The sequence below is a fragment of the Mytilus californianus genome, unplaced genomic scaffold (genome assembly GCF_021869535.1).
Source record: "Mytilus californianus isolate M0D057914Y unplaced genomic scaffold, xbMytCali1.0.p SCAF_9, whole genome shotgun sequence".
Taxonomy (NCBI): Eukaryota; Metazoa; Mollusca; class Bivalvia; order Mytilida; family Mytilidae; genus Mytilus; species Mytilus californianus.
The window spans coordinates 13,084,897-13,100,789 of NW_026262745.1; the positions used below are offsets into that span (position 1 = coordinate 13,084,897).

The following is a 15,893-nucleotide window of genomic DNA, read 5'->3' on the forward strand; positions in this document are numbered from 1 at the left end:
TATATCTCATAATATATAATATGCTATAGTTATACATGGCCATTGTTCCTATGACAATTACCTAAGTTTTGACTATGGGATTTTCAGAATGCAAATATTGTCTTCAGGTCTAAACGTCCACCTTTTTCTAGATTAATTTCTAACCTGTGTTTACACATAAGGGCTACAAATAAACTGCCATAAAGAATGAATTACAGAGGGCTACCACCAATTTAAGGGACGACACAGCATCAAATTGATAGTTTATTTGTTTGCTGATTTACGAGAGAATGAAGTCATGATTACTAAAAATCTACTCACTTTTATCATCTAACTCCTGAACAATGTTTGGCATCATTTTATGATAATAGGATTCTCCTCTTTCAACAATTGTAACTCCAAGCCTGTCATATACTTTCTTGAATTCTACAAAAGAAAAGACAGGAAAATTTTTACAGATCATGTAACAATAATCAATTCAAACATACTAGCTTTCAATATGTCATTGAGATTAATCTCAAAGAATTTGACAAATATTTCACCTTTGAAATGAGGACACTTGTCTTTTAGTGTTTATTCATCCCTGGCTTCTAAATTTTTAGGTTTAAGCATTCCTGTAAAGGTTAATCCTGAAAACCACTTGAGATGCATAAAATTTATAGTGCTATTTTCATCTGGTAAAAGCTAAGTACAGTGCACAATCTTACTCTATGCCAATGACTTGTTTCCAGCAGTTGCTTCAGTGTGTATGTTTGTTTATTGATCTTTACTGTAGAGTCATACATGTGATAGAAAAGTTCATATAAATATGGTTCATGGTAAATGTGATATCTGGTTGGATTGTAGACAGGTTAGACTGTGAATCCAAATATTTGTGTATGCAGATCATATTTTCATTTATGTGCACGTGAGTATGTCAACTAGTACTGGTCAGGTATAAGAAATTACCTAACATGGTAAAATTCAAAAATGCAATATCTTTAGTTACTACATTTAAGTTAACACTGACACTATTTCATTACAATCAGATTAATGGCTTGCCTTATGTAAATCACTGACAAACAAACAAATAAACAAAATACATTATTCTATATTGTGCAAATGACTAAAAAGACACCATCATACCTACTACAGTGGTGAAAAGATGAAGTACTGTAAATTCAGAAATTATTGTGAGGTTTTGATTAATGCGAATAATGCAACTAGGTGAGTATCGCAATAATAAGAACTCATATTCTGATATCTTATACATATATCTGTATGCAGATTTTCCCGACTTCGCAATAATTAATCTCGCATTTTTGTCCATTTTTCAAAAATCACAATAATAAATGCATGCAATAAATTCTGAATTTACAGTAATTAACAGTCAGGTAGAACTAATTCAAGACAACTTACTCATCAAGGCCTCTACTTAAAATCACCTTAAAATAGAACCAATGCCTCATCATAATTCATGTTTATTATAAAAGAAAATTTTACCAATTCTGGATACATCACAAATGAGATTCCATGCCTTGATATGATTGTCCTCATAATTCTGTAATTTAACAACAGCCTCATATGCCCGCTTCTTGAATTCTTCATCATTATCAAACCTCACTTTTGATTCCTACAAATTTTAAATACTGTAAAATCTAATTTTACTTATCATTCAAGCATATAAAGTGGCAAAGCATTGTAAAGACAAGGTGACCATCAATATATAGTTATCCCAATGTTCATGCACTTTCTTGTTGAAATGGATGCTTAAGGTAACCAGGAGCTTACATATTTTAAAGTACTCTTTTGCTTTGTATATTTTTGTGGAACTGTCAAAAGTTTAACAGTTTTTCTCAATCTCTTCTTTCTGTTTAATGTGCCAAATTATCCGAAAACTATGAACATGCAAAATGGAAATTTAACTCTATGTAAAACTCTACAAAATAGTGCTTATACTATGGATGCAACCGCCTCCAATCTATTTTACAGTTATTAACAAACCTTTTAAATTTCTCCATCAATGAAGAATAAAGAATAGAAATATACAGCAATAAGACATAAATATTCTTATGACAACATAATTCACACACAAACTTAAAAAAAGACCAGATTTTAACTGGTACAAAATATTATTAAAACCAAGTATGAATTATGGGTTTTCACACCATCAACCAATTATTTTAACCAATTTTTTAACGAGAAGTCAATTCTATTTAGACTTTTACAGAAGCTCTTTATAAAACTATAAGCTTTGGAAATCAATATTAATCCTTTTAAATGTGATAATAGACCTTATAAATAATAAATGTGTAATTTATGGTGTAATGTCCAGAAGACAATCTTAATTCAACTATATTCAGAGCAGGAGCATGGTGTAGATATATTGATGTGATAACTGTATTGTATCTGACTGACAAACTGACATATGTTATAAACATGTAAACTAAGATATCAATGTTTTTTTTAGCTTTTCTGATATCTTATTTTTATCACTTATTGTCAAAAATTTAATGACCTACTGAAACAAACTAGTCCCTAGTTTAGAAAATATTTATAAAAAAATCTAACTTTTGTTTCTTTTGACTTTCATGGGCCCAAAAAAAAAATTATCCAGGAAAAAGATAAGTCCACTTAAACCTTAGACAATCCTGCAACTTTTTTTTGGCGTCAATCTGAAAATGAAAAAATCTGAGTATTTTTAATCTCTTTCTTGTTTAATTTACCTTATAGAACTTTTGCAGGTCACCTATAGGTGGTGACACTGTAGCATAATTTGGAAACTTGTCTTGTAAATGTGCAATCAACATTCCGAACTGTGTGCCCCAGTCTCCAAGATGATTCAATCGGAGCACATCGTGTCCTACCCATTCTAAAAGACGACAAATACTCTCTCCTATAATTGTGGATCTGAAATAAAATCACAGTTCCTTGTATTAATTCATATACATACAAAGGGTGATTCTTAACTGTATACTTCGGTTAATCATTAATAGCTTTAAAACCCATAAAAAAATTTGCAATCTACATTCCTGATGGTACATTAAAAAATTACTTTAAAGTATTAAAGAGTCAAAGACAGACCATTAATGTGTCTAAGACAACTAGCCGCTGCAATACATTTTCAAATTATGCACATTTAAATCTAAGATCTCTGATTTAACCTTGATGTTGGTCTAGTAGTTATTCTAGAGCATTTTTTGACCTGGATTTACTTGGCTATTCTAAGGGTGTTTACACTTTCATGCTTATACCTGATGACAAATTTTAATTAGACCGAAACCATTTTGATAAGTATTATAAATCATGTTGTTCATAGTCCATTTGCGGTGACTTTTAGCAGCAGTTATTCTTTACCTGAAAAATCCTGATTAAAACTTTTAAGAGTGTTTTCCCCAGTATGACTTACATTTTTTGCAAGAAGGCAATTAAACTTTTCCCAAGAATCAGTTAGAGTTTACCTGTCCATTTAAACTTTTGCAAAGTATACTGTCCCATTGAATTCCCAAGTAGAAATTTAAAGGTCCCATTGAATGATTTCCACAGAGAACAATAGCTATGTATAGTATTTATTCACTGGGACAGTATACTTTGCAAAGTTTAAATGGACTGGTAAAATCCAACTGATTCTGAGGAAAAGTTTAATTGCAAAAGCAATAATACATGTACAAGATATACCTTAGATGGCCAACATGCATCTCTTTGGCAATGTTTGGTGATGAGAAATCAACAATAGGATGTTTCTTTACTCGTATAAATGGTGGCCTGACTCCGTTGTTAAGTAACTCACTCATTTGCTCTGCTACATAGGATTTGTTCAAATAGATGTTTATAAATCCTGGTCCACACACTTCAAGCTATAAAAATGGATAATGCATTCAAACAATGCGCATTAAGTTAAATTCTAATATGACGTGCTGATTTTGTTACGTTAACAACTGTGTGATAAAATTCTTAATATTTATCTTAGGCACCCTTACAGGAGACATGACACAATTATCAATTTTTGTTTCAAAATGTTTATTTATACATAACTTTCCCCAAAAATTCATTGACAGTAATATAAGTGTCAAATATTTGGTAAAATATGTATTTTAATGCAACAATTTATTGACCTGTCAAATATGCATATTTCCATCCCAGAAGTCACTCAGAACGAGGCTACTACGTCAGTGGTTCCTATCATTCATATTGACATAAGGGTACAACGCAAATTTAGTTTTGATTATTATCCAACAAAACGCATGACACTGATAAACAATGATTATGTGTGGTGCCGATGAATTCAACAATATAATTAAAAAGAATAGTGACATGATATTTTCTGTTTTTCGAATGACACGCAGACTTAGAAGTTGTTAAGATGGGACTTTTTAACAACCCTAAACTACACTTCTTTCCGTGCACTTTCATAAGGAATCCAGAGTTGGGGTCTCGGGTGCCATGCCATGAGTTCATCAAAGGACACAGGTGTGCGGTATAGGTGATTGAATTATGCAATTTCAGGTCACACTACATGGGTGATTGATAAGACATAGTTATTACGCAATATTACTTCATAAGCTCTTTGTGTACATCCTTGATGTAGGTTTTGCCGAGGGCACATCCGAGGTTGAAATATATTATTGTTACAGTAATACAGGTAAAACTACCTGATGTTTAATGAATACCTGTAGCACAACCATACAATACCCTATGAACCACCAATTAAATACCCTAACCAGTGGTGATAACTAATAGACAACCTGTATATATAGATTTTTGTGAGCACCAAGTACAACTAATACATAACTCATGTTCTCCAAGACTGAAGTATGATACATGTATACATTTTCATGCTCAGCCCTATTGAAAATTTAACATTTTTTTAAATGACCCCTTTTTGAAGAAATGTTTTCAAAATGAATATTATGTGTTGTGAATATTTTCCATGACTCTGTTACTATTATACTAATAGTTAGTTAGTCAATATATATGTTCCTGCTGGACTCAAGCATTTTGCTGGTAGCAATAAACAAATTGATTGCTATATGATATTTTTGAGAGAGGGGTGGAAATATGTGAATTTGAATTTACTATGTGAAATCCTTAAATTTGAAGTTAGATTTATAAGGGTCTGGATGGAATTGCATACTTAAGAAGTGTAGTATTACTATATTAATTATTTCAACACAAGATATTTTTTCTTTAAAATGTAAGGTTTTAAAAGGTAAATAACATAACACGTGACTAAATCACACTACAGGTGCCTTCTTACCTTTCACCTGGTCAAGTATGCTATAGGTGTCAAAATTTAATTACTAAAACAACAGCCTCTAATAAATGTGTACATAAAAGGGGGAAAGTAATAAAATTGTTAATTGCTTGAGGCAATGGATGGTTGATGGTCTGAAATAAACAGTTTTTAGTCCGTATAATTTGTGTTTTATTATTCATAAATGACAGTTGGATTTTATGTGTAAATAGAAGAGTTTTACTGTGTATATTACCCTTGGACATTAACTTTTAAAATATATACATTATATTTTACCGTGTAAATACTACTTTTACTAGGATTTTATCCTTGGTGTTCCTTATAAAGGAAGCTAATACTGAGAGAAGAAGAAGAAGAAGAAGAAGAAGAATAATTTTCTAATTGCAGAAATAGTGTGATGTATGGTTTCCAACCAAAAAAATTATAACAGAGACATATATACACAAAGTTTCCAATCTCTGTGTATATATGTCTCTGATTATAGGCATAACTACTTTTGATGATAATTTATACCTATTAAAAGTCTCTGCGTAACTAAAAAAACATACCCTTTGCAAGTGCCTAATTTGACTTTTACTATCGTTTTTTTTTTCTTTCTGCTTCTGGTGCACACATATAACATTACCATAACAGAAAGAAAAAAGAACAATTTGATCATCAATAATTAGAAAATTATATTTTCAATCATGATTAAAAGTAGTTTTATTTGAAAAAAAAAAAAAAAATGCAGAAAGTGCTTTATAAAATTATTCATCAGACGAACCCATATGTATGGTAACAATCTGATCGGTATTGTCTGAAAATCGTCGTTGTTGAACTCTTCACATGAAGAGTTGATGTCTTTTTCTTGGTTATTTTCCACACACAATGGCTCAAATTGATGAGCTAGGTCAATTGTCTTTATAGTTTGTCAGTAATCGGGAAAAGTGCTGTCAATACCATCCAAAGTGTAATTGTGCAGAAAAGTGATCGACATCGTCCAGTTTGAGACATTTTCCCAGCTTGTAACCAATGACGTAAGCACGCTCACGTGATCATTACTTAATTAAAATTCATTCATTAGGACAAGCGCGGGATTCTTTGACCTAAAAAATGCCGATTGACCAGGTTTTGATAAACAAAATTGTACAAAACATGTTTTAAGACTAATATTTATTGATTGAATAAAAAAAAAAAAAAAAAACAAAAAAATCGTGTCACGTCTCCTTTAAAACATATGTTTGTTTCCTACATCCTACCCTCCTCTTTTCCAGTAAGTCTGTAGGTAGGTGGGTGTCTTTTAAATCAGTAGATGAGTCAAAAAGACACTAACAATTAAAATTTTAAAATATGCTGTGAAAGCCTGATCATCATTTCAGACCTTAAAATGATTTCTACATGTATGTAATACATTTGGCTGCTATGTGCTATTAGGTTGCTGTCTCAATTACAATTATCAAATATCACCTTTTATTTATACTGACCATAAGTGCAATCTTATTAAACTTGCTTAACATACCAACATGGATGAAACAAAGGACAATTGGGCCATCCTTTTTCTAGCATAATTAAACTCTGAACATTTCTTTTGAAAAACTTGTAATTTTGATTCCAAACATGAATTGTACTCAAATCCATAAACTAGAAGAGGCTGCCAGGCTAAATTTGTGTGAATTTACTGTATATATTTAACTTGTATTTTAAATATGAGAACCTCCAAAAATCCTAAAGAAATTGTGAAAGTCTCTTTTTTTAAATCAAAATGGGGTCTTTATATGATGATTATAAATAATGTTTTAATTCATCATACATATCACTTACCTTTTCAAAATACTGTGTTTGAGGCATATTTTGCATAATAGCATCAGCAATTTGTCTTGGATTTGTGTTTTGTCCTTGACTTTTCAGCATCTGAAATGAAATTAAGCTCACAATAAAACTTTCTTTAATCTTTCAATTATCTTTTAAAGTAATGCATTGCTTCATCAGCAGAATTTTTTATATTGTGGCCTAAAAGATATACAAAGCAACCTTCATAAATTGTGGTTCAGCTTAAAAACATGTCCTGCACGTGTTTGGTGAATCACAGAAAAACTGAGTGATTGCTAGTGACTGACTGAGATATCACTCTTATTTATAACCTTGTTTATATATAAAGACAACCTGAACAAAGTGATTTATCAAAGTGAAAATATCCCAATAAACAGTAATCACTGTGAACAATCCCCACCTTGAGTAATTTTTGTACTGAATCATTTAGTGTGTACTTTAGTAATTTGACAGTATTCTTAACTGAATATTTTTCTGTGAACAGTACATAGCTTGCTGTGCAGCGTGGGTTTTGCTCATGTTGAAGGACATACAGTTACCTATAGTTGCTTAATCCATGTAATCTACATTGTTTGGTCTGTGGTGGATTGTTGTCTCATTGGCAGTCATACCACATCTCCGTATTTTTTAAATAGATCTGACTGCGTTTTTTCACTGAATCATTTTTTGTTTCTGTACATACTTGACTGTGATTTTTCTGTGAACTGTACTTACTAGACTGTTAATCCTTCTTCTGTGAACTGTACTTACTTGACTGTGAATCATTTGTGTGTACTGTACTTATCATTTTTCTGTGTACTGTTGTTACTTGACTATGAATCATTTTTCTGTGGACTGTACTTACTTGACTTATATTCATGGCAGCATTACATTGGTAGTCATTCTTCATGGTGTGTTTGCCTTTCTGGATCATAACTGGCGGATTCTCTAGGTCAGGAAAGGTTTGACGTATAGCTAGGCCAAACACATCGTCTAAAATACCAATCAAACTAACCATGTTCTGTCTGCCTTTAGTTTTCTCACCATCAATATTCTATAATAAGTATATATACATCATTTCAAACTTATACCATACAATATCACAATCTAAAATCTGGAATGATTTTTAAATGTTTACCTTCATGTATTATAAGTTGGCCATATTCAAAATGAAATAAAACTGATAAAAGGAATACTGTGAATTCATTATTTTCCGAGAGATACCAATTTTTGTGTGAATTTAGTTGATACATGTAAAAGATGAATTTAAATGTTTTTTGAAATATACATTTTCTATAGTGCAGACTTTGGCAAAACCATGTTACCAAATATTCATGAAATTGCTGCAATTTTCCTCAATCCACAAAAATTAGCCACACAAAAAAATGAATCCAAACAGTCATGACAGTATGTAAATTGAGTACTGCCGGAAAAGTACCCTGTACATATAGGTGGCATTAAATGGTCTTTCCTCCTAGACATTGTATCTGACTGGGGATACTTTTAAAACATTTCCTGTAACATGTGTAGGACATTATTAAGGTATAATACATGGAGGACAATACAAACAGACTTTAAATATATAGCCCAAGATAATACAGGATATTAAAGAATAAATTTATGGACTTTTGTTCACTGGTTGAATAACAAAAGGCTATTATGTACATGTATGCTTCCATATAATGGAAATACAAGTTGCCAGCTGGTGTGCAATATTTCTGATGAATTATTCACCATATTTGCATACATATATATTTTGGAAGAGAAACTGACTTTAGCAAGGCTAAGGTGTATCTGAAATTAACCATTACTAATTTTTGGTTGGTATCTCAATTACATGTTCAGTAATGGAGATTTCTTATTTTGACTAAAAAGTGTACATTGCATAGAATGTTAACATGATAATAACATGTTTGCTAAAAATAAGATAAAGCTTTTTGTTATCTTAATTTGTTTTATAATCATATTTCATAACAACATGCATAAGTTACCCTTTTAAGATGATTGATTTGATATCGCAGTTTAGCATTTTCTGCTCTTAATTTTTCAAGTTCAGGGGAGATAACTCCAGCTGCTAGTGCTTTTTGTGGGTCTTGTAGGATTGCTATTTCATCTTCTAATCTGGTTATTTCAGCTTCCTGTAAAATATATAAGATTGATTGATTGGTTGGTGTTTAACAATACCTTCAGTACTATTGGGCTATTTCGTGGCAGTTTTTATTGGTGGAGGAAGCCGGAAAGCCCAGAGAGATTGAAGATGAATGCACCTGCCGTGTGCCAGATTCAAACTCACAACCTCAGTGTTGACAGGCTAGTGATCTACTTAGACCACTACGCCAACGAGGCCCCGCAAAATATATATATGACTTTGTAATATATGGCACATAAGGTTATTAACAGATATTCATGAAATTTTCTCTAATGATTTTTTACAAGGAACCTGGGGTATGAACATGTGGCATTAAACTAAGGTTGTGACCTTAACTTTGATGCTAGAGATTTCAACCATTTTTGTGACATTATCACGTACCTCCTTTGAGCGGTGTATAACAAAATCTAAACAAATATTTATCATTGTACTCCAAATAGCACTCAATATTTAGAGCTCACGTGATTTGTAAACATGAACCTAGGGTCTGCAATGGTAAACTGTTATCATATATTTTTATCCTTAAAACTACTTTGTAAATTCAGAAATTATTGCAAGGTTTTTATTAATGGGAATAATGGGACTGGGTGAGGATTGTATTTTAAAATAAGAACTCGCATTTTGATATCCGATAGACAATTATATTTGTAGGCAAATTTTCCTGAAATCGCAATAAATAATCTCGCATTTTTGTCCTTTCTTCAAAATTCACAATAATAAAAGTACGCAATAATTTCTGAATTTACGGTATATAAATTAAAAAATTTTGGACACAATTTCCCTCACAGATCATCAGTATCAGTGTTTTCCAAAGTGTTTATGAATTGTAGGATCCCAATGCATCAATTTAGGCTCGATCCGTGGAAATTTACAATTACTCTGTATTAGCTCAATTCTTCAAAATTCATGGCCACACCGTACCGTGTTTCCCTATTGTGCTTACAAGAGTTAGTCAAATTATAGACAGGACAAGTAAAGTAAATAATGTTACCAGTAAAGCTCTAAATGAAGATTTCTTGAACCCGATGATGGCATGAGTCAATTCTTAAAACCTTTTGACAAAGTTGCATATTGGACATGTTGGATAAAATTGAGAATGGAAATGGGGAATATGTCAAAGAGACAACAACACGACCAAAGAGCAGACAACAGCCAAAGGCATACTGATACATAAGTTGCAGGATTACAGAATCAAACCAGTACACCAAAGGCTCAAAAACGTATTAACAAAATAGTGGCAATATGTAAATACTGAACATGCTGAATAGTAAGACAATTCTCTGAAAAAGGAATAGGTGACTCTGGCTTATCGCAAGACACTGTACTTGATTTCATACAATTTCTTTTCCACACCAACGACAAGGGAAAGTCACAAATACAATTTGACCTGATACAATGCAGATAACCAGAATATATAACAAAAAGAACTAAAAAAACTTGAAGAATGGGGCTATTTATATAAATATAAATCCAGTGGTCTAGGGTGCTGGACAGAGTGCAGGCAGTGTTTCCAGGATGTCACAGAAGCAGGGGTTTTGAATCCTGCAGAGGAAGAAAAAAAAATTTGCGATCTAACATTGTTGGGCTAAATTTGAGACAAATTATATATATGAAGAAAAAAACATAAATTGTACACACTGAAGGGCAACATCTAAGAACAAGTCAACTCAAACCAGTAACAGGACTCCAAATTTCTAAAGATCCCTAAAACGGATTAACAAAAAGAGTTCCCAAATTCCCAAATCAAAGCTAAAACAATTTAGACAGTCATATTTTGCAAGAACAGTCATAGACTAAGACAATCAGGCAAACATAAGAATGGAGGTAACTTCAATGGAAGATGTTATAACAGCTGTCTGTAGCTTCTTATGACTTATCCTCGTAAGCAAAGTTTGGACAATCTAGAAAACAAAATGAGGAACATAACTTCAATAAAAGCTGTTAAGACAGGGGTCTATAATATCTATAGCTAAGACCACCACCAATCTTGAAAGGAATTTCACAGGAAATTCTTTAGTGTACTTTTTTTTTTCAAGCACTTGAAAGAAATGTGGTCATCACATTTGAGATCTGATAAATTGGTACATGTACATGTATGTATATCCCAGCTGTGTTTTGGGATCAACAGGTTATTTACCATGTTTATGGTTCAGGCCTCATGAAATGTACAATATATATATAACTGCTAATTTTTCCCCAAAAAAATTTTAATTTCAAAATAATTTTATTCATTGTTATTGATTTAATTTGGAGCAAAATAAGGGAATCAGGGCAATTCAGACCAAGACAACTTGGAACACTTTAAAAGACTAACAAGATCAATTAGCATAAGCTGATCATATCAAAAACTGAATGTGTATGATCAAAAAATACAAAATGATTTTTTATAAAAGTGTCCCCCGTTGCTAAATTTTTTAAAATTCTATCAGAAAACACAGTCACATGAACAGATACATCCATAAAATAAATAAAACAACAAATCTTTTTATGCAAACAGTTGTAATACATTTGTAAGTGGTCTAAATTGTCTTTCAAAAGAGGGACGAAAGATACCAGAGGGACAGTCAAACTCATAGATCGAAAACACACTGACAACGCCATGGCCAAAAATAAAAAGACAAACAGACAAATAATAGTACAGATGACACAACATCATGAACATAGAAAACTAAAGACTAAGCAACACAAACCCCACCAAAAACTGGGGGTGATCTCAGGTGCTCCAGAAGGGTAAGCAGACTGGTCAGAGTAATTTTTCTTTTAAACTGGTCCGAAATGCATTTTAAAGTGGTCCCAATTGTTTTGATAAAAGTTTTCTTCCCATCTTTCAGCGAATCAGGGTCTGTTCGCCCAAAATCAAGTTCGCTCCCATTCACTTTTGCCCTCTTTCACATCGCATCCCACACTTTCGCGCCCAGGGTCCGTTCGCACCCTACTCAATTGCACATTTTTTATTGGTTTTGTGTTGAATCATTTTTTATTGTTTCAAAATAAAGTGACATTCTAAAAACGTAAACAGGTTTCCTTTGTTTAGCATGTTTAGTGTTTTATTAATCATTTTGACGAAATGAATTATGAGTAATAAATGTGGATAGTGTCCACATGTGGACACAGATGATGCCCCCGCTTGCATGGCATATAGTTATAAAGGGACATAACTGAAGAACGGTAAAAGTGACCCTACCCAAATTTGAACTTGATCTGAGTTTTGTGGTAATAAGCATTGTGTGTAAGTCGCATAACATTTGATTGAGGCTAACTTAAGTAGAGAACAGAAACTAAAAATTCAGCAATTTTTCTATTTGTAAACACGCATAACTCTAGAACGGTTGTGTATAAGTTTTATAACTTAATCTGTATCATGTAGTAATAAGCATTGTGTATAAGTTTCATAACATTTGGTTGAGGCAAACTAAAGTTAGAAAACGGAAACAAAAAATTTGTACTTGATCTTAGTTTTGTGGTAATGAATATTGTGTATAGGTTTCACAATGTTTGGTTGGGGCAAACTTAAGTTACAGAATGGAAACTAAAAATTTTGCAATCTTTCGATTTATAAAGGGGCATAACTCAATAATGGTTAAAGTGACACTACCCAAATTCATCTTGATCTGTGTTTTATCAGTGGAAGTCAAAATTAAACATTGCATTGTATAAAGCATTGATTGTGGTTGATTCAACTATAATCATGGACAAAGGAAGATAACTCCAATTTTAAAAATTACTTGATATTTAGAAGAAAAAAATTTTTTTGCAATTTTTCCATTTATAAAGGGCATAACTCTAGAACTGTTAAAGTGACGCCACCAAAATTGAAAACTTGATCTGTGTTTTGAGGTAATAAGCATTGTGTATAAGTTTCATAACATTTGGGTGAGGCAAACTTAAGTTAGAGAACGGAAACTAAAAATTTTGCAATTTTTCCATTTATAAAGGGGCATAACTCTAGAAAGGTTAAAGTGACGCCACCAAAATTTGAACTTGATCTGTGTTTTGTGGTAATCAGCATTGTGTATAAGTTTCATAACATTTGATTGAGGCAAACTCAAGTTAGAGAACAGAAACCAATTTTGGGACGTACATACGTATGTACATACGTATGGTGGGGGGCATGAAGTTTTACCCTTGTCGGTCCGTACGTACATTTGTACGGAAGGACAGACAAGGGTAAAATTTCATGCCCCCACCGCTACGGGGTGGGCATAAAAAATTGTCATAATGATCAGATGATCAAGGCAAAGTTCATTCATCTAAGACTTGTAAAAGAAAGGCAGAAGATACCAAACTCGTCACAATGACATTGCCACGACAAGAAGGAATTGCACAAAAGCCAGGGCACAATGCACATGTTTATTTTTTTAAGTGTTCATAATGTTGCATGTCAGATATAAGTACCTACAGAGCATTTATTCATTTATTGCCATGTGTAAAGAGAAGATTGAAGGTACCAACAAAGGGTTTAAGAACATCCGTTGTTCGACCTGCTAGTCAAATGCGTTTTATTAAAATATACTTTGTCACTTTTTTGGTCTTTTGGAAAATGTTGTTTGTGCTGTATTTAGACCCCTTAACCAAGAAATTTGTTTTGCATGCTCCATTTCACTTTTGCCCTCTTTCACATCGCATCCCACACTTTCACGCCCAGGGTCCGTTCGCACCCTACTCAATTGCACATTTTTTATTGGTTTTGTGTTGAATCATTTTTTATTGTTTCAAAATAAAGTGACATTCTAAAAACGTAAACAGGTTTCCTTTGTTTAGCATGTTTAGTGTTTTATTAATCATTTTGACGAAATGAATTATGAGTAATAAATGTGGATAGTGTCCACATGTGGACACAGATGATGCCCCCGCTTGCATGGCATATAGTTATAAAGGGACATAACTGAAGAACGGTAAAAGTGACCCTACCCAAATTTGAACTTGATCTGGCATAAAAAATTGTCATAATGATCAGATGATCAAGGCAAAGTTCATTCATCTAAGACTTGTAAAAGAAAGGCAGAAGATACCAAACTCGTCACAATGACATTGCCACGACAAGAAGGAATTACACAAAAGCCAGGGCACAATGCACATGTTTATTTTTTTAAGTGTTCATAATGTTGCATGTCAGATATAAGTACCTACAGAGCATTTATTCATTTATTGCCATGTGTAAAGAGAAGATTGAAGGTACCAACAAAGGGTTTAAGAACATCCGTTGTTCGACCTGCTAGTCAAATGCGTTTTATTAAAATATACTTTGTCACTTTTTTGGTCTTTTGGAAAATGTTGTTTGTGCTGTATTTAGACCCCTTAACCAAGAAATTTGTTTTGCATGCACACGTATAAAAATTGCAGTTTTTATCCAACAGAATCATAGGTTTGAACGTTGTTTTCAATTAAGACTTGCTTATATATATATATATATACTTAATTGGTGTTGTATTACAGCTATCAGTTACGATATAGAGTATTTATTTTCATATGTAAATAAGCTTGAAGGTACACTTTGAAGGTAAAGAAGAACTCAAGTTATATCTATGATTTATTTTTATTCATTATGATTTTCAAAACACAGAACAATGACATGAATGATACCAAATGTAGCTTTGTAAATACCAATTAACAGTAATCATACATAATTAACAATCAATAATTAATCATCAAATCGCAAAAAGAACCATTTAAAGATTCCTGAAGTCTTATTCATAAAAATATAAATATCTTGATATATATACATCAGTAACATCTAGCATTTTGTCTAACAATGTATAAAAAACATCTGATAATTCAACCAGTATTTCAATAAAAATAGGGTGCAAAAGGACCCATGCAGGGGGCAAACATGTGGGGTGCAAAGGTGTATGGTGCGAACGTGTATTAGGAGCGAACGGACCAGATACCTCTTTCAACTAACTGCATGTCTGAAATGTCTATTCAAACTGGTTTGAGTTTTCTTTTCAAACTAGTCAGAATTGTCTTTAAAAGTGGTGCAAGATGTCTATAAATTGATCTGAGTGTACTGGTTGACACACACGCACAGTATATCTGCGTTATGACTGCAGATTAACCACATAGAAGAAGTAAAAGTGGTCATGGTATAGTCCAAATAATTATGACGTCTTGAAAGGCTATTTTAATTTTTTTCTGTGACAGAAAAAAAATTAAAATAGCCTTTCAAGACGTAGGAAGGCGTCACAGAAAAAAATTAAAATAGCCTTTCAAGACGTAGGAAGGCGTCACAGAAAAAAATTAAAATTGCCTTTCAAGACGTCATAATTATTTGGACTAGTCATGGTCCACCTTGTCTTTGCCTTTGGTACCAGTTGTCATGTATTTTTTTTGTGTTATTTTTAAATAGCTACTTATACGGACTTAAATGTTAAATACAGTACAGTCATGTTTATGTACATTGCATCTGTCAATACGTCAGTTTTCCTCAGTCTCTGCAGCTGTATGGATAGTTATGGCAGTTTATGTTTATAAAATATATAAATAAATAAATAAATGTCAGAGACGTGTTTTTGAAAATACTTTTTAGGGAATACTCACAGCCTGTTCTGCATGAGCTGTTAAAATAGATATATCTGACATTTTTAGTTGAGGAGGGTAGTTGACAGGTTGAGTACACTATTCTGTATTCTGTACACTGACAGACGAATTTCACCACGTTGAATATGCCGCTTCCGGTTGATGAAATTCATTGTAATCGATAATAATTTATCTAAAGAAGATAGAAAAATTCTTTCGGTTAGTACT

General features: G+C 32.4%; 1 protein-coding gene across 1 annotated transcript in view; it reads right to left on the reverse strand.

Moving 5' to 3' along the window:
* LOC127715554 (arginine--tRNA ligase, cytoplasmic-like) overlaps window positions 1-15,844 on the reverse strand; it is a 186,362-nt gene extending 170,518 nt beyond the window's left edge. The window contains exons 1-8 of the mRNA XM_052221643.1: window positions 15,687-15,844; window positions 8,992-9,138; window positions 7,866-8,054; window positions 7,013-7,102; window positions 3,637-3,815; window positions 2,685-2,868; window positions 1,462-1,591; window positions 301-405 (exon numbers count right to left, since the gene is read on the reverse strand). Coding sequence (XP_052077603.1) covers window positions 301-405; window positions 1,462-1,591; window positions 2,685-2,868; window positions 3,637-3,815; window positions 7,013-7,102; window positions 7,866-8,054; window positions 8,992-9,138; window positions 15,687-15,728 — 1,066 coding nt within the window. The 5' untranslated portion in view covers window positions 15,729-15,844. The remainder of the gene's footprint in view (window positions 1-300; window positions 406-1,461; window positions 1,592-2,684; window positions 2,869-3,636; window positions 3,816-7,012; window positions 7,103-7,865; window positions 8,055-8,991; window positions 9,139-15,686) is intronic.
* Window positions 15,845-15,893: the final 49 nt, after the last annotated feature.